The 17,788-nt window shown below is 52.9% G+C and overlaps 1 protein-coding gene across 3 annotated transcripts in view; it reads right to left on the minus strand.

The window, feature by feature from the left end:
• Positions 1 to 17,788, minus strand: part of dmd (dystrophin) — a 61,902-nt gene that overhangs the window by 24,175 nt on the left and 19,939 nt on the right. For all 3 annotated transcript variants that reach the window (XM_068756540.1, XM_068756539.1, XM_068756541.1), the window contains 34 exons: positions 16,420 to 16,520; positions 16,227 to 16,338; positions 16,033 to 16,146; positions 15,792 to 15,947; positions 15,553 to 15,723; positions 14,547 to 14,729; positions 14,041 to 14,175; positions 13,210 to 13,359; positions 11,511 to 11,672; positions 10,758 to 10,868; positions 10,279 to 10,452; positions 10,036 to 10,191; positions 9,783 to 9,953; positions 9,521 to 9,700; positions 9,293 to 9,415; positions 9,012 to 9,182; positions 8,704 to 8,826; positions 8,488 to 8,622; positions 8,137 to 8,289; positions 6,759 to 6,929; positions 4,847 to 4,969; positions 4,567 to 4,739; positions 4,362 to 4,497; positions 3,982 to 4,157; positions 3,755 to 3,902; positions 3,546 to 3,671; positions 3,311 to 3,460; positions 3,152 to 3,250; positions 2,779 to 2,878; positions 2,522 to 2,691; positions 2,320 to 2,437; positions 1,532 to 1,743; positions 1,237 to 1,391; positions 974 to 1,160 (listed from right to left, as the gene is read on the minus strand). In XM_068756540.1, coding sequence (XP_068612641.1) covers positions 974 to 1,160; positions 1,237 to 1,391; positions 1,532 to 1,743; positions 2,320 to 2,437; positions 2,522 to 2,691; positions 2,779 to 2,878; positions 3,152 to 3,250; positions 3,311 to 3,460; positions 3,546 to 3,671; positions 3,755 to 3,902; positions 3,982 to 4,157; positions 4,362 to 4,497; positions 4,567 to 4,739; positions 4,847 to 4,969; positions 6,759 to 6,929; positions 8,137 to 8,289; positions 8,488 to 8,622; positions 8,704 to 8,826; positions 9,012 to 9,182; positions 9,293 to 9,415; positions 9,521 to 9,700; positions 9,783 to 9,953; positions 10,036 to 10,191; positions 10,279 to 10,452; positions 10,758 to 10,868; positions 11,511 to 11,672; positions 13,210 to 13,359; positions 14,041 to 14,175; positions 14,547 to 14,729; positions 15,553 to 15,723; positions 15,792 to 15,947; positions 16,033 to 16,146; positions 16,227 to 16,338; positions 16,420 to 16,520 — 5,025 coding nt within the window. The remainder of the gene's footprint in view (positions 1 to 973; positions 1,161 to 1,236; positions 1,392 to 1,531; positions 1,744 to 2,319; positions 2,438 to 2,521; positions 2,692 to 2,778; positions 2,879 to 3,151; positions 3,251 to 3,310; positions 3,461 to 3,545; positions 3,672 to 3,754; positions 3,903 to 3,981; positions 4,158 to 4,361; positions 4,498 to 4,566; positions 4,740 to 4,846; positions 4,970 to 6,758; positions 6,930 to 8,136; positions 8,290 to 8,487; positions 8,623 to 8,703; positions 8,827 to 9,011; positions 9,183 to 9,292; positions 9,416 to 9,520; positions 9,701 to 9,782; positions 9,954 to 10,035; positions 10,192 to 10,278; positions 10,453 to 10,757; positions 10,869 to 11,510; positions 11,673 to 13,209; positions 13,360 to 14,040; positions 14,176 to 14,546; positions 14,730 to 15,552; positions 15,724 to 15,791; positions 15,948 to 16,032; positions 16,147 to 16,226; positions 16,339 to 16,419; positions 16,521 to 17,788) is intronic.

The following is a 17,788-nucleotide window of genomic DNA, read 5'->3' on the forward strand; positions in this document are numbered from 1 at the left end:
CGACACGTTTGCGTTCCCGACCTGAACGTGGTAGACTTTCCTACGCAGCATGCTCAAAGCAGAAGGCAAGAAGGAGGAGGAGGAGACGAAGAAGAGGCATCTTCTGTTCCCTTGGGGCGAACTCCCAGTGTGAGAAGGCTTTCTGTTTAAATGTGTGTGTGTGTGTGTGTGTGTGTCCAAGAGAAGGATTTGGAGATGAGGAGGAAGAGAGGGAGTGTCGTGGAGGGAGAGTTAGTTATCCATAAAGAGGGAGATAGAGCTGGAGTGCGAGTCAGTTTGAAAGACAGAGAGAAAAGAGGGAACTTGAAAGGCTGCATAAAATGATGAGTACGCTCATTTTCCAATTAAACCTTATCTGCATGCAGCCTCGTAGCCCGGGAGTGTGCAGCGCTTCTCTCCGGATGCTACGCAGCGGCGCCGTCCGCCATTATAATTGGACACAGGCGACTATCGCAGCACTGCATGCGGCGGCGGCGGCGGCGCTGCACCCAGAGAGCCGTGCGCGTCTGCACGGAAAAAGGGAGAGGCATTCACTCGCGACGGCGTGCGTCGGAATATTCACTCCCAAAATTCAGCAAAAGCGCATCTCCCTTACAGTGTGTGTGTGTGTGTGTGTGTGTCTGTGTGTGTGCGCACGGCAGAAAGTGTGCGTGGGTTCGGGTTAAAGGTCAGAATATGTTCTCTTGCAGAACAGAGCTTTCCCTTCAACACCCACAATGCAGTGGGGGGTTTTGGATTCGTCTGCCAGGCACGGACCGACCAATGAAAGGCCTGTTTGCTGCCATGTTAGCATTCTTGTCATACCAAGAGTTTATTATCAATAATAATTTGAGCTATTCAATTATCTTGACCGATGTTGATCGGCTGTCGATCAATCGATGCCCTTCTTTCGGCTCTGCTCCAGATATTTCCTTTTCAGAGGAAGGTGCCGCTCGGTTCGAGACATCAAACGCTGATGAACGCCGGTACCGACCCGCCATTGTCCCAGCAGGCTCCTGGCCGCCGGCTCCTCCCGCAGCCCCTCCTTGTTGGCGGCGTCGATTAAAACGTTGCAGGTCGTCTCGGCTTCCGTCAACCAGCGGAGGAACGTCTCCAGGTCAAAGTGGAACTGCTGCAGCAGCGTCATGGCGGCGTCCAGAGCCGCCTCCCTCTCCGAAGCCCTGGAGACGCGGCAACACGAGACACGCGTCAGCGAAAGGGACGCCGCACGCCATTTTAGAAAAACCAAGTCGTTACCGTTTGCCGATGTGCGTCCAGCTCGCCGCCATGTTGTTGTTGACCTGGGTGACCTTGTGCGTGTCGTCGGCGGCGTACAGAGACAGCAGCTTGTCAGCGAGTGCGTTTGTTTCGTCCACCTGACCCTGCCACTGCTGCAGCTCCTTCAGGAACAGCTGAGGAGGGGATGGAGACGTTTTTAGAAATGCGATGAGTCGCTCTCCAAATGTCCCCCCCCTCGGTTATACAACGATTCGATCCGTTTCAAAACGGCACAGCGCCGGAGGACTCGTACAAACATGGAAGCTAGCCCAACCTTCATTTCGCCGTTGAGCTTCTTCACGTCTTCCACCGTGTACGTGATCTCCGGCAAGGAGGCCAGCTTCTCGCCGGCCTGCTTGACGCGAACGTCCACGCCCCTCTTGGCGTCCAGCCAATCGGTGGAGTCCCGCAGCATGCCGTGGAGCTGCGTCGTCCGGTCGGACAGCTTGGTCTGCGAGTCTTCCCAGTGATTCTGCAGCCGGTCGACTACGACGACAGGAAGCGGTAATAATGCCCGACACATGGCGCAGTCGATTTTAAAAAGGCGAGACCGAAATCTTTTGCTTTCGTGGGGGGGTTGAACGGCGGAGGGAAGGGGGAGAGGTCGGCGGGTGACAACGTCTTCGGAGCTGAAGCATTAGGCAGAAAGAGTCCTGAGCAAACAGCCTAAAACTAAAGAGCAGCAGTAAAAGCCTTTTAGCTTTTTTTTTTTTGTCTTCTATGGATTTGCTTTTCGTTTCCTTTGCTCGTGCATTTATTCCCGCCGGCTTTTAAATGGCACTCAGAAGCTTCAGATCAGTTCATGAATTAGCTCGTCGTCCAGCGGCCCGGTTTATTTGTTCTACTCAAAACTCTCAAACATTGGTTTTCCACAACTCATTCAATTAAAGGCGTTATTTTATCTTCCCGTGACGAAAGCCTGCAACCAAAGCTTAATAATAATAATAATAATAATGCATTGGTTTTCTTGAGCGTGAACTGGATGCAGGATCGCTGCGCCAGCCTTCCTTTTAGCATATTTGTCAGATGGCGTGCAGCTGCAGGTGTGTGTGTGGGACGCACTGCGCTCGCTGATGGCGTTGCGGGTCTCCTGGTTGCTGGTTTTGTTCTTCAGGTTCTGCGCTGCTGTGACCTGCCTGTCCAGGAGGGGGCGCCTCTGCTCCATCTCGTGCAACGATGTCTGAAAACACGCGACGAATGCCGATTCACCGCTAACATCTTACCCAGCATGCCTCAGCGTTCGCTGCTAGCGTCTCGGGCTAACCTTAAGCCGGCTGATGTTGCCGTTGATGTCGTCCAGGTCGGCCACCACCACTCGCTTGCTCTGCGCCGCGTCGTCCAGCGCGGTCAGCCAATCGGTGAGCTCGGCCCACGACTTGTTGAACTGAGCCAGCGACGCCGACTCCGGCTGGGAGCTTCCCGTCAGGCCTTCGTCTGGGACGCGAAACGCACGACGACGCGTAAATCGTTTACGGCTGCTAGCTTGCGTACACTCACCTCCACACTAAAGAAGAGTCTTACTGGCTTTTTTGGCTACGAGCAGAGCCGCCATCCTCTCTTTGTGCTGCCGCACCAGCTCCAGGATCACAGTCCAATCTTCTTTCAGCTTGATGTGCTTCACCTGCCCCCCCCCCCCAGACACACAAACACAACGCCGGCGTCAACGGCGACAACTTTTCAGGTTCAGCTTTGATCTCCCGAAGACGTAACGCGCTCTGACGTACATCAATGAAGTACGTAACGCAGAGAGATGAAAGAGAAAAGCCCTAAATTAATTTTAGCGCGGCGTCCGTGCATATTCGAGGGGGAAATGTATTTTTCATCATCGCTCTGCCTCATCAAAAAAAGGACTAGAAGACGTGGCTAAACCAGATTTAGTGTTCGAGTCCCTCACCTTGTCTTTTTGGTTTGGAGGACTGTCCCTGAGCAGCTGATTGGCTCGCTCCAGAACAAACTCCACTTCAGGCTGCTTGACCTGCACTTCCTCCACGAGCTGGAAACAGAAAGAGCATGTAGGCGGCGGTAAAAACCCGCTGGCGTGAGAGCGTCCTACCCTCGGCGGCGTCCCCTCGGGGCTGCGCTCCAGCCCGGCTCGGGTGCTGGACGCCCAGGCAGACAGACCGTCCATCCGACCCCGAAGGCTCTCCAGCTCTCGCAGCAGACCCTCGATCTCCAGCTGGCGCTCAGGCAGATCCCGGGACACCTGAACGCAGACGGCTCTATTTCTCACAGCTGGGCGGGGCTTCGTTTTCCCGCTGAGCGGCGTGCTGCTAGCGGAAGCTGCTGACCTGAGCCCAGCGAGCGTTGATGATCCTGACGTCTTTGTGTCTGTCGGCAGGAAGCGCGATCTGCTTCTGTCTGGAGTTCAGGTCGTCCATCGCGGCTTTCTTGGCAGGAAGCTCCTCCACGCGCGCCTACACACACACACACACACACACACACATCTAAACACGCCAACACGCTCCCCACACAGGTACGCCGCCGCCATGACGCCTACCTGGACTTTGCCCAGCGTCTCTCGGATGTGTTGCGGCTCCGCAGGCCGCAGAGGGACGGCCAGGACGCCCTCGGCTTTGTCCAACCAGCCCAGCATGGAGCCCATGTCCTCCTGCAGCTCGGCGGCCGCCGTGCGCACCTCCGACGACCTGCGGGAGTCCGGGGGGGGGGGGAACAGTTTCCAGCCAGGGCCGCGCGGACTCGGTCCACCTTTACACACGCACGCACCTCCTCTTGCGTTCGTTCAGCTGCCGGCAGACGGCGGCCCAGCTGGCGTTGAGAGACTTGAGCTGTCCACGGAGACGCGAGGCGTCGTCCGCCGTGCTCAGCCGGCTGACGTCCTCTCCGACGGCGTTCGCTCTGCCCAGCGCCACTTCCTGGATCGGTATGGCCTCCGTCAGGTCCTGCACACGCACACGCACACGCACACGCAGGGAGATCGGCAACATGCTTGAAATGTCAGAATTGATGACAGAATGTTCTTACATAAGGCCTAAAAAAAAAAGACAGCCTTCTGTTTGTGTTGAGGCCGGCTGCCTTTTCCTGTCCATCTGTGTGTGCGTGCGTGTGTGTGTGTGTGTGTGTGTGTGCGTGTGTGCGTGTGTTACCCTGAGGCGCTGCCTGTGTGCCGCCGGCTCACTCTCGGCGAGTTTCAAAGTGCCCTCAGCTTCCTCCAGCCACTCCTCCAGCGCCTTCCGATCCGCCGCCAGCTTCTGCCACTTGGAGCTGCAGTCCTGCCAGCGCCTTGACGCACACGCATCACAAAGTGAGCCCCCCCACATTCATTTATCCTTCACAACCCCCCCTCCTTACCTCAGTCGGTCCTGGTAGAGCTTGTTCAGTTTGTCCCAGTTGGTGGCGAGGAGGCCGGCGCTCTCCTGGATCTTCTGGCTCTCCAGAGGCCGAGCCCCGGAGGCCGTCTCCTCCCTGCGGCCCAACGCTCCCTCCACCGGGGCTCGCAGCTTCTCCAGGCTCCCCTTGACCTCCTGCGGGGGGACACAGCGGGACGTCCGTTATCCAAAAGGTTGTCTCCTTTATGTCTTACCTCCTGATCACCACCCAGAACATGCGCCGCGGGGGGGGCGGGGCTGACCTTCAGGCATCGCTCCTGCTGAGGCAGGTTATAATACGCTGCAGGCCAGTATTCAGGAGAGTTCAGCTTGAAGTCCGTCTCCGACACGGAGCGCAGCAACGCCTGCAGCTCCGTCAGGTACTCCTACACACACACACGCACACACACACACACGCACACACACACGCACACACACACACACACACACGCACACACACACACACACAGAGGCCGATTAGGACAAGGCAGGAACATCACAACTTTATCTGAGCAGATACATTTAGAGTTCTTCTTTTAAACTTTACGGGGCTGACCTGAACTCAGTTAGATTTAATTTTATAACCTAAAAAAAATATGTTTAACATTTATTATGATAGTATGCTAATAAAATAAACTGCATGAATGACTTCCTGAGGATGATGGATTCTTTTGTAAATGAGGTCCCCTCCCATGTTGTGACTAGAAAACGCCCCCCCTTCTATCACGCGCCCCCCCCCCCCGGGCTCCTCGCAGGCCACTCTTAACTTATTAAAACCTTTCATTCGGAGCCAACCCTTGAAACGCAGATTGAAATTAATTTTACATTTCCCCTCACCACAATCGTCTAACCGAGCGTGGCGAATGAACCGGCCCCCTTATGCAGCGCAGAGATATTAACACCTGACTCGCTTCATTTCACTTCACTGTTAGGCTCCTTTCGCCCGGGAAATCATTCCCCCGGTTAAATGGCACTTTTTAATTAAGCCAAAAAAACACACACATCTAAAAAGCAGAATTATTAGCAGCCTTGCAGAGACTTAATGAGTGCTGCTGGCCTTCAGTGCAACGAGCTCGGGGTCTTCCTGGTGCGACAGGACTGGGATGGATCCACTCACTAATGGCCTGAACGTCCTTTACATGGATTCAGTATTGCTCGATTGAATTACCCACAATGCAACTTGATGGCATCCCGGTGAACGGCGGCGACCTTCGACCCGAGCAAAGATAACCCGGGTGACATCATCAGCCGGGTTAAAATCTAATCTGTGAAACAGCTTCCAAATTGGCGTAATGACCCTTTAGGTGCACTTCTGCGCTGCGGCGTGTTCGTTAAGCGAGGAAAGCCCAAGATTTGATTTTTCTCCATCTTTTTAAAATAGATTCACAGATTGGATTCCTTCTTGATTAGAAAGTTTGAAGCTCTGGCGATCTTCTCTACTCTCCCTTTTGAGACGCTTTGGACTGAACGCACATCTTCAGGCCTGCGAGAGCGAGGGTGGGAAACGACGTGCACCGATTACCGCTTGAGAGTTCTTGAGCAGCTTAAGCGGAGCAGCTCGGAGGCCCGGGCAGCTCCCAGGTTTATTCGGGGTCCTGTTCAAATTAAAGAAGCCGCCTAATATGTGCTTCGGTCCTCTCGGAGCACCTGGAGAGAAGCAGGCGCTTCAGATGCGCATTAGTCCAAAGGTCGAGAGGGTAGGTACGTCTTCAGTGATTGGCGGACCTGGAAACCGTGATGCGACGTGAGTGGTTGACAGTCCAGGGCATGCAGTGACACAGACGAGAGCGACCGATGACATTCGTGTGCACAGGAGACACGTGAATGAGGATGCAGCAAAGAAAAACAAAGCCACACAAACTTTATTTTCCAAGGGAATGATCCGATGTGGGTCAATATTGTAAACTAAATTAGCTCTGGTGAGCTAAGCTAACCTTGCTGTTTCAAAACGCACCGTTAGCTAATGACGCCACACTGGATGGTCGCTTCATCGCGAGGCCTAACTTAGCTAACTAGCTACCTGCCTCTGCTCGAATGCTAACGTTTTAAAGATGATCAGATTCTGCTTTTTGGGGAGCTTCTCGCTTGCTAGCTTTTGAGCGCTAGAGCTCAGACGGCGGTGGAGGTATTAGTATCAGGTACGATTGTCTGTTAGTGCAGCCTGCTGGAACTCACACATCGTCTTTTGAAGGGTCTGAACTTGCCCTCCGCCTCAAACCAGCGCTTGTTCAGCTGGAGTTGGGGAGGCTCCACTAGTCTGGCGGCTCCAGCTTCTGACAGCTGATTGGCTAAGCCCTGCACCTCCTTAAGCTCTTCCTTCTTCTTGTCGAACTCTGAGCCAATTTCCTATTGGACAAAAAAAATCAACCAGGAGGTCACTCGCTATTGGCTGAGCCAGAAGTGGGGGGGGGGAGAGGCACAGAGAGGCATGTGATGTATTTTGAATAATACACATTCACGCAAAATAAGACATTGAATTCACTCTCGCTCCAACAAAGACACAAAATCGTTAATAAAAGGGATAAAATATCGTGTTTGTACAAAACGAATTCATCAATGCATGTAAAAGAAGAAAAGTGGGCGTAGAATTAGAAGATTGCCTTTAGACTTTATTTACATTGAGGAGGAGTACAATGGTGGCCTTGTGAATAAGTACAGAGGAGGAGTGTAGCAGCGAGAAGACAGAGGAGCAGACAGAGGAGAAGAGAGGAGCAGACAGAGGAGCAGACAGAGGAGCAGACAGAGGAGCAGACAGAGGAGCAGACAGAGGAGAAGAGAGGAGCAGACAGAGGGGCAGACAGAGGAGCAGACAGAAGAGAAGAGAGGAGCAGACAGAGGAGCAGACAGAGGAGCAGACAGAGGAGAAGAGAGGAGCAGACAGAGGAGCAGACAGAGGGGCAGACAGAGGAGAAGAGAGGAGCAGACAGAGGAGCAGACAGAGGAGCAGACAGAGGAGCAGACAGAGGAGAAGAGAGGAGCAGACGGAAAGAGGAGGAATGTCAGCGACAAATCGGAGGCGCGTTGGACGTCCGCTTAGCGAAATGTCATAGTGATCATCTGAAAGTGAAAAACACACACATGGATTCAGGGCGGGGACAAAAGCAGGCGGAGTCCAGGGCCACGCCCACAAACCTTTTCCAATCGAAAAGTGTTTGTCACAGATTTAGTCGTCTATTATATCGTGTCATTAAATCCTGAATCAATAATCAATCGATTATGGATTGGTTCTAACGCCTCACACTGAATGACTTATTGACTTTAAAATGCAGCCTCATCCACGGGGGGGGCAGGAAGGTGATTCCATTGATCCAATTATTGTAAAAGTCCTCTTCCCATGTGGATACAAAAATGGAACAGCTTTGTCAAAAACAAAAAAATAAAAAGACACAGAGGAAAATAGAACGCTAACAAATGAGAGGCGTGGTGACGGACATGAAGGCTCACGTTATTTCTTTACGTGTGGAAAAAAGAAAAGGGTTTACTGTTTATGCATGTTTGTATTTATCCGTGTGTGTGTGTGTGTGTGTGTGTGTGTGCGTGTGCGCGTCGTCACCTTGACCCTCTCTCCTTCCGGCGGGTCAGGCAGTTGGTCCACGCTGCGTTGGATGTCATCCAGCCAAGCTAGGAGGTCGTGTGACCTCCTCCTGTACTGGTACCACTGGGGGGCGATGGCCAACGCCTTCTTGTTCCTGAGCACACGCAGGTCCTGCAGGCACACACGCACACGCACACACACACGCACGCACACACACACACACACACACACACACATTGATGCCTGGATCCAGATAAGCCGAAGGAAATTGATTCCATCTATTCCAAATCCGATGCTAGAGTCGAGCTATATCTGCAGAAGCTCCGGCTTTAAGTAGAACAACAGTGTGTGCGTGAGGCCGTGCGCTACCTTCACAGCATTGTGCTTGCTGTTGAGCTGGTTGTGTTTCAGTCTGATCCGCTCTCTCTTGTCCTGATCCGGAACCCTCTTCTGCAGATTCTCTCCTTTCACCAGCAACTCATTCACTGCGCCTTCTTCACAATCCTGCCCCGACACACACGCCGTTCAGAAGCGCACACAAAGCAGTGAACAAAAGTGTGTGTGTGTGTGTGGGGGGGGGGGGACCTTGTCCTCCTGGAAATCCTCGTCTTTGAGGTTCTCCCCCTGCTTCACCTCCTCCTCCAGGAGATCCAGCCAGATTTGCGCTTCGCTGTGGTACTGCTCCAGCTCTTTGGCTGACGCCGCCGTCTGCCACACACACACACGCACACGCACACGCACACACGCACACGCACACGCACACGCACACACACACACGCGCGGGGAAAGGTAGATCATTAGCAGGCCAAGAGGAAGTCAATTCAGCCGGAGTGGCTGCAGCAGATTCATGGGAGCGAGAGAGCTTTCAAAATAAAAGCATTCTGTTCCCCGACCTGTCCAGAGGCGATGCGGTGAGCGATGGCGTCATATCTCTTGTTGAGCTGCTCCACTTTGGGTCCCACCTGAGCCTGGCAGTTGTCCCCCCTGGTGGACACGAGCTCCCGGGCCAGATCCCTCACCCTCGCCACCTTACCCCGGGCGAGCTCCAGCTCCGCCCGCAGGACCTGCAAACAACCAACAATTGCAGGAATACGTTTTGTGACGACGGCAAATTTAATTCCTTATTTAAAAACTTTAAAAAAAAGCGGAAATTGAACGATTCTAAAAGTCCAACCTTAAGCGCAGCGTCGTCGGGTCCCCGGCCGTCGATGGCGTCCATCTTTTTCTCCGCGCCGTCGATCCATCTGTTCACTTCCTCCACGTCTCCATCTAACATCTGCATCTGTCGCTGGTAGTCCTGAGAGCGAGAGAGAGAGACCCGGAGGCTGTTCGTCCCGTGAACTATTCTCAGCCGCGGTTTATATTTAGCATCGATAGCACAGAAGACGTTTCTTTATCGAACCAGCAGCACGTTGAGCCACTCTTCTGCTCTGGATGTCACTGCGATCCAGTTGCAGTGCAGCAGGCTGACTTTGTCGTCCACCAGACCCCCGTGACCCCTCAGCAGGGCCTTGAGGCTCTCGGCGAGGTCCACCACGGCCTGGAGCTGGGGCTGACGCCGCTCCGTCTCCTCGTGGACGGACTGAGGACGAGGAGGACAAAGATTTAGATCAAATCTTAGCCCGAGTTTCAGGGTTTTTTTTGCGTTGGTGTGCGTGTCGTACCTGCGCCCACGCCACCTCCGCCTCCAGGTCGCTGGGCATCCCGTCGACGGCGGAGCGCCTGGTCAGCTCAGAGTCGGTGGCGGCGAGCCACTCCGTCAGCCCGTTCAGCTCCTTACGCAGCTTCCTGGACAGCTTGAGGATATTCTCCAGCTCCAGTTTGCTCTCAGTCACCTGCTCACAGGTGAGCAGACAGATCCGTCATCTAGTCATCATTCGTGTGTGTGTGTGTGTGTGTGCGTGTGCGTGCGCTAACCTGCGATCCCATTTGGTTGTAGAGCAGCTTGAGGGCGGTCACCCTGTCGTCCAGCTCTTTAGGCTGCTCGGTCTGCTGCCTCTGGACGACCTGTCGGCCGGTTTTTATGACCGTCTCCACTTCGCCTTTCACTTCACTCAGCACCTTGTACAACTTCTGATAGTCACATGCAGACGGACGGGGGGGGGGGGGGCTCAGCGTGGGTTCAGCCCAACTGTCCGCCGCTATCAAAAGATTACCCACCATGCACTGCTCCAGCTGCGACTGCACCACGTCCTGCTCCACGCTGCCGATTTCCAGCGCGGCCACCTGGGCCTTGACCCCGTTCAGCTTGCGCTCGCACTCGGACAGCCGAGCGTCAAAGTTGGCCGGCTTCTGGAAGAGTCGGAACTTCGCCCAAACGTCCGTCAGCATTTTCTGCAGAGGGGGGGGGGGGGGGGGGGGGAAGAATCAAATCTCGAGGATGATATTTAAAGATCAGAGGCAGCCGGCGTGTTTTCAGCCATCTGCCGAGATCAACGCGTTGGCAGAGGTTCACAGTCTGACCCTCTCGAGTTACTGGCGGCTGGCAAAGCACGGACACTTCATTCATTATTGAAATCTTCTCACAAGACATCAGGATTTAATGGTGATGCTTTAATTGGCCTTGTGCACTCGTCCACACCGACGGTCTTATATCTAATTATATCTATCTAATAAGTGTGTCCATCTCATCCATATACCTGGGTAAGGTCCATCTGTCCTCTCCTCCTCTGGGACGGCTCTTTGTCCTGTTGCGTCTTCCTCATGTCCTCCAGGGTGGCGTCATGGCTGCTCAGCTCCGATTGGATTTTCTGTTAGGCACACAAATAAATAGTAGAGTGCTACTTTTATTCAATCGACTTTATTAGCCCCGATGGAAACATTTAAATCTGATCTGTTCGGTCGTTTTTGCGTCATCCTTCAAAAAACGTCTTTGATTTTATCTTTTAATTTTTGTTGCCTCCGCCGAGAAGGTTTGTGTCACAAAGACGTTTTGTTCTTATGAAAGTATCTTGAGTTAATGATGAAGCTGATTTAATAGTAATAAATTCTACAAACAACTTCAGGCGACAGGCAACACGAGTGTAAATGTATTTATTGTGTACCACCTGCTGATGACCACTAGGGGACAGGAGGCACCTAAAAGACGGCTTCTTTGAGTTTGAGTCTCTCTCTCTCTCTCTCTCTCTCATTCTCATTCACACACACACACACACACACACAAGCCCTATCAAATGTATTTAGAAAGCATATTTCTGGTATATTTTTATTTGTATGCGTTTCCAGAAAAGTGACTGATTTGCACATCGACTTAAACTGCATCTAATTAGACAGCTCGATGGTCTAATGTGATTTATTTATGAATTAAAAAGGAGACAAATCTCCAGCAACCTTGAAAGTGCACTTTAACTGTCGATGACTGTAAATGATTCATGTCATTCCCGAGCGGCTACCTGGGCCTCCTGCGGGATCTGCTGGGCATCGATGTGGTCGGCCAGGTAGGCGGCGAGGTGGCGGTCGGTGTTGGCCAGCGACTCCTGAATCTGCCTCAGCGTCTTGTCGTTTTCCTGAGCCCACTGAACGCTCTTCCCCAATTCCTTCTGTCTCCGTACCGCCTGAGGAAACGTTAAATGCATCACAAGTTATCAAAAAAGAAAAAAAAACCACACGCTCGCATGCGCAGCGTCATAAATATGACTAAATACAGAAAACAGCTTACGGGAAAAGCATCAGCAAATTCTCCAGCTCATGAATATAAAAGCAATTTCTCATAAATGGGGAATCTGGTGAGGAGCCTGTGAGATTCAAATAAGATACATCTTCTAAAGAGACCACGAAGGGGGGAGGAATCAAAACGAATGGTTTGCTTTAGAGCAGATTAAATTTACGTGGTCCCAACACTGAACCCTGGGGTACACCGAACCATTAAGCATGAGTTAAAAGCAGTACATTTTGGCTAACTCTTTGCTTGACTTTTTGGTGAACTAGAGAAGTAGCGCGCTAAATGCTAATATGCGAGCCTTTGTCCTCTAAAACTCAAGCGGTGTTGATTCCTAACCTCTGCAGCACACAGACACACACAAATACCCTCCCACACAAAAACACTCCCCCGTACCCTCTTGAAGGACGGACTCCGGCGTTTCTCTCTCACGTCTGACCACATCAAGGCACTCCCACTTCCCATTGACAGCATCGCAAAACGATTTCTCGATGCCCGTCGTCGAGGGACGCGTCGGACACCCGCCGACCACTCGAGCGGTTCCCTCTCCTTCCCTCCGCTGTCGACTCGATTAACCGCGAGTCAGAACTATTACATCAGGAACCCGTGGCTACAGGTGAGCCTGCTAATCCCGTACAAACGGATGATGACTCCAAGTATAGCCCCGAGCCAGCCTCACACTTGTGTGTCCCTTTAACACACACACACACACACACACACCAACGTCTTCAGTGAAAACGTATGAAACTAGAACTCGGCAGCGATTAAATATTTAGACAAACATCGATAACAACCTTCCCCGTGGCGATGTACTCCATTTCCCCAGCAAATTGTCACCTCATGAATACGTATTCTCATTAAATGCTCAGTTTTCCCTTATTACTTACAGTATTTCCCTCCACACACACACACACACACACACACACACACACGTCTGGTGTGCACAAACAAAGTGAGGCTTATCAGGCTGCAAGGAGAACATTAATCTGGTTCTATTGTGAGGGAGGATCAACCAGTGGGCCACCTGTGTGTGTGTGTGTGTGTGTGTGTGCGTGTGCATGTGTGCGTGCATGGATTGTAATCTGTCACTGAGGATGTATTGCTGCCATTGATGGCGGCTGATGATGACCAGGAGGAGAAGGAAGAGGAAGAGGAGGATTAGGGAAAAGGGAGGATGAAAAAAGAAACATGGGATGAGTGGATGTGAACGGGGCTGCAACGAGGGACTCATTTTAATTAGAACTGGGCTATATTCTCAATTAATCTATTAACTATTAATTCTGTGAAATGAACACTTGGCAGTTAAACGTGATCATCTCATCATGGAACCATTACAAAATGAAAGTTGAGCATTTCTGCTCATAAATCTCCGGTAGATTCGACCAATCAAAAGACATTCCAGGAGGACGCCGTCCCCGATTTCACCGACTCACCCTCGCCATCAGCTCGTCCCGTCGCGCGTTGAAGGCGTCCAGTTTCTGCTGGATCAGCTCGTCCAGCACGCCTCCGTCCATCAGGGTCTGGGCCAGCTCTCGGATCTGGTTCCCGTTGTCCTCCGGGTGCCGCAAGAGACTCTCCAGACTCTGCAGACGCACAAATCAAAGACTTCGTTTTACATGGTTGCTTCCTCTTTTATTTTTCGCCTTGCGTTCCTTTCCTCCGTCTTTATTTACGATGGAGGCCGGAAGTCTGGGACGAATCTAAACCTTGTAGTCGTTTGTCAGGGAAGAGAAAAAGAAAAGTTCGACCCCCCCGACCTTCACGTCACTCCATCAAACTTGCCGTTTTTCTACTCTGAATATTTCATCCGGCGAGGCGCAGTAAAGGTTTTCGCCTCTGCGACAGATAAAACCTGATTAAGTGTTCTCTACAGTCGCCCGGTGTTGTAGGATATGTTATCGCGTGCCATCTGGGGGGCCCTTCCAGTGGTGGAAATGTGATGCAGTGCCCCCCCCCCCCCTTTGCCCTTCGTCCCTGCTCCTAGCTCAGACTCGTCTGGAAGGGACGAGCAAACGGGGAGATAACGTGCAGACAGGAAGTCAACGCCAGGATCAGCCAATCACTTAAAAGCAGGACTTGGCCCCGCCTCCCCAGTTATGGTCAGTCCGGTTAGATGGAGAATAAAAAGAGGGAGCGGCCTCAGACGTAGAATTTTCGGACAAGTCTTCCGAAAGAGGAAGAAGTGTCCTTAGCAAGAAAACAATAAAAAGCTCACGGCTCCTCCTTCGTCCTCCTCCTCCTCCTCCTCCTCCTCCTCTACTCACATCCAGCGCCTCCTGCAGCTCCTCCGCGCTCCCCCGGAGTTCGTCCGTCTCGTCCAGCTTCTGCTCCAGCTGGTCCAGGAAGGCGTTCTCCTGCTCCAGGTAGGAGAGGAGCTCGCACCAACACGCCCACACCTCCTGCAAGCCACGCCCACAGACAAATCCACCAGGAGTAAATGGATGGTTTCGGTATTCGGCGTCAAACGAACATCTGCGCGGCGCCAACATGCTTGATGAGTTTGTTTTCGTCTGCAAATTTACGAGAGGATGTCGGGACGAAGTGATTGATCCAAGACAAAGAGAAAACGCTTCGGAGCAGATTCCGCACAGACAATTTAGAAAAGTGTCGGACACTATTCATGGATGCGAGACACCTGCCTAGCGACAACCGCTAACGCATAGCAACGACAGGCGGATGCTTTTCCTGGGTGGAACAGAGGGAAGCCAGCGGTTCTGTCCCGACTCACGGCTCCGGAGGCTTCCTAAAAGCTGCCGCTTGAAGTCCGTACCTCCAGAGTTTTGCACTTCCCGTCGAGCCGGCTGCACAGGCGCTGGTAGTTGGCCGTCAGCACTTCCAGCTCGGACCGCAGTGCATCGTGGGCCGTGGGCGGAGCCTTGGAGATGAAACTGTTCACGCTGTCGGTCAGAAGTTTCACCTTCAGCTCCTTGGAGTGGACCTCCTCCTGAGCCCGCTGTGGAGGCAGAAGAAAAGACAACCATAGAGGGGGGGGGATATGTCATCTATAGTCGGCGGGAACGCCGGAACGAAAGTGGCAGCGTGTGAAAAAGTGCATTAACAAGGCCTTTCATATCAATAGAAAACTAAAGGGCAAAAGAGGGAAGGAGGGACAGAAAAGACAGAGAGAGATGGAGGGATGGATGGCCGAACAAAAGAATCGACGCATGAAGAGACGGAGCGACGGCGTAAGCCGACGAATCGATGGATGAAGGCGTGTAGCCGACACTTTCCCAAACGAGCGAGGGAGGGAGACGGAGACGGAGACGGGGGGAGGATTAAGGGAGTCACGAATGGAGTTTCCTCCAAGTGGAGAGATTATAAAGAGCGAGCAAAGTAAAATCAATTTGTCATTTTGGATTCCACGCTCAAACTTTTTTTTGGGGGAGGAGGGGGTGAATGGAGGGAGAGCGCCGCTGCCAACGCTCCTCGGCACGACGGCGTAAGTTTCAACCGCAAACAAACGCCATTAAGCTTGATGGAAGCTGGAGAAAAGAAGCACTGGTGAACGGGAGAATGAAAGAAGGGCAAGAAAGAGTATTTTACCTTCAACAATGACAGAGAGGCAGGCTGGGGGGGGCGGGGCGTTATCGACTCGGAATGCGACGGAGAGGAGAGAGAGCGAGAACGGCGGAGGCGGTCGGGACTGAGACGATGGTTAAATAGACGTCAGAGAAATCCAAACGCAACTCGACATTATCCAAGGCGACGATTCCCAGGCTGGATACAAAAGATTCCAACCGCCATCAGAACGCTAGGGGGGGGGGGGGCAAACGCACCTTGAGCTCCTCCACCGCCTTGCGCAGCTCCTCGGGCGTCCTGTAGGTGAAGTCCCTCTCCAGGTAGTCCTCCTCGGCCTGGTTGATCCACTCCTGCATCTCCTGCATCTCCTTCCTCAGAGCCATGGTCTTATCCAGGCCGCCTTTCAGAGCAGACTTCTTCGCATAGGCCTACGAAGACAGCGGACGCTCAACGCGACATACGAACACCCCCCCCCCCCCGGGGTGATGTCACACACCTGCTTGCAGACGTTCTCCCATTGGCCGTTGAGCTCATCCAGTAATTTCTGGATGTAAACGGCAAACGGCGGCTCCGCCTCCTTCTTGAGGTAAAGGCCCACTTCGTTGATGCCGTTGACGCTGGGTTGGATGGTGTGGATGTCGTTCACCAGAGCCTGGCCAATCAGAGTGCAGGACGGCGGTTACACAAGCAGGAGGAGGAGATTCAAAGCGATCCGTCTGGATGAGCGCTCTGCGCACCGTGCATTGCTCCAGCTGCTTCTCCAGAGCTTCAGAGTCTCCCAGCGCCGGCCACTCCTCGTTCAGGAACACGTCCACGTCCGCCATCCACTTCTTCAAGGTCTTCACGTCGTTCTGGAGCAACAACAGGAAAAACGTTCATTCCTGGCATCGCTGGGATTCTCCAGAGGCAAACGGTCCATCTCCCCGCTCGCCTCAAACTGCAGCAGTTTGGCCATGAGCTCCTGGATCCTCTGGACGCTGTCGGCCAGAGTGGCGCCGAGTCGTCTCCACCGGGCCGTGATGGAATCGATCTCCTGGCGGTACCTGGGGGGGGGGGGGGTTCACACAAGCGGGGGTTAGCAGCGAATCCGCGTTCAAATCCGTGTTGCTATTCCCACGCCTTACTTCTGACTGATGTCTGGCGGAGCCTTCTGGAAGACCTGCTCCACCGCCGAGGTCACGTAGTCCACCTCCCCCTGGTGTTGGGCCAGAGCCCCCTGGGTGGCCTGGGAGACGGAGAGGTCGCATCAAGGGAGCGCACGATGCGTGTTCGAGTCACGACCGGCGTGACCCTTGTAGCGTCTGCAGTCGGTGGCATTTCCTGTCACGCGTTTATCGAGACGAATTGCAATTGGGTGAGTGAGCCCCCCCCCCCCCCCCTTCGAGGTGAGGATCTCTAACGAGTCAATCAAGAGGAAATTACAAGTCAGCAATTTAGAAAGCCAAAGTAATGATTGATGATTGATTTGAGTCAGAGACTCATTGATCGTGCCACTGGTTCCAGATGCAGCCCCCGTAAACGACAATGTGTGCTAAAGGAAGTTAATTACAGTCTTCAATCAATTATCAATATCGCCCGCCGCGTCGCCCCCCTGCACGGTCGCAGATTAATCACCAGACGTAATAACAGCCGAATTACAGGTAGTTATTGAACGCTGCGATCAGCTCTTAAGTCATTTAGCCGTGGATGATAATTGATAATCGTCTCTCCTCGAGCTCGACCAATCACCTCGACCAATCAGCTTCCTTGCGGCGCTACTTCAGGATTCAAGTTCCAAGTTGATAAAAAAAAAAAAAATGAAGTCGCTCTGGCTTAATTTAGCGGAAAGGTTCCCGGAGCCTTCGTGAAACCAAGCGAGGGGGTGTGGCCGTGTCGACGGCGCCGGGACGGCCCGGGCATCATTCCAATCGCCATGAGAACATGACCCGGTTACCATTTTAGCAGCAGCGCCAACAAACAAACAAAATATGAGCAAAATATCTACAGAGGAAATCTTTCGCGTTGAAAAAGAAGCGCTGTGTTTAAAAGGACGCTCCGTCGGCCTTAAGCGGTTCCCTCCTGCAGGGCTCTGGAGTTTCCGGCGGGGACGCCCTGGGGTATCCGATGGAGGCAATTTACCCCGCTGGTCTGTGGGTACGAATCAGACTGCGGGGCTAATGGGGCCTGTCGTCTGTGTTCTGCCTCCGAGAGCAGCGTCATTTAAAAGAGTGCTGCTCTGGCGGTTTGGGCATCGCCACCGGCTGCGTAAACGTTACGACTTGTAGTAAAATCCTGATTACGGTGTTATGCAGCCTCGCATGATCGTTGAGCCGCCGCCATTTTGGCGTTTTATGGGAATTTGTAAACAGATCTGAGACGCGATTACAGTGATGCGCGCCTAATCCGCCCGGCAGCTGAATCATCCGTCGGCTCCTGGAGGATGACGGGATTATAATATGACCACCTCACGCCATCGTCACCAGACATCCCCGACAGCTCCATCGCCGTAAATCT

This window comes from Brachionichthys hirsutus, chromosome 24 (genome assembly GCF_040956055.1).
Source record: "Brachionichthys hirsutus isolate HB-005 chromosome 24, CSIRO-AGI_Bhir_v1, whole genome shotgun sequence".
NCBI classification, from domain to species: Eukaryota; Metazoa; Chordata; class Actinopteri; order Lophiiformes; family Brachionichthyidae; genus Brachionichthys; species Brachionichthys hirsutus.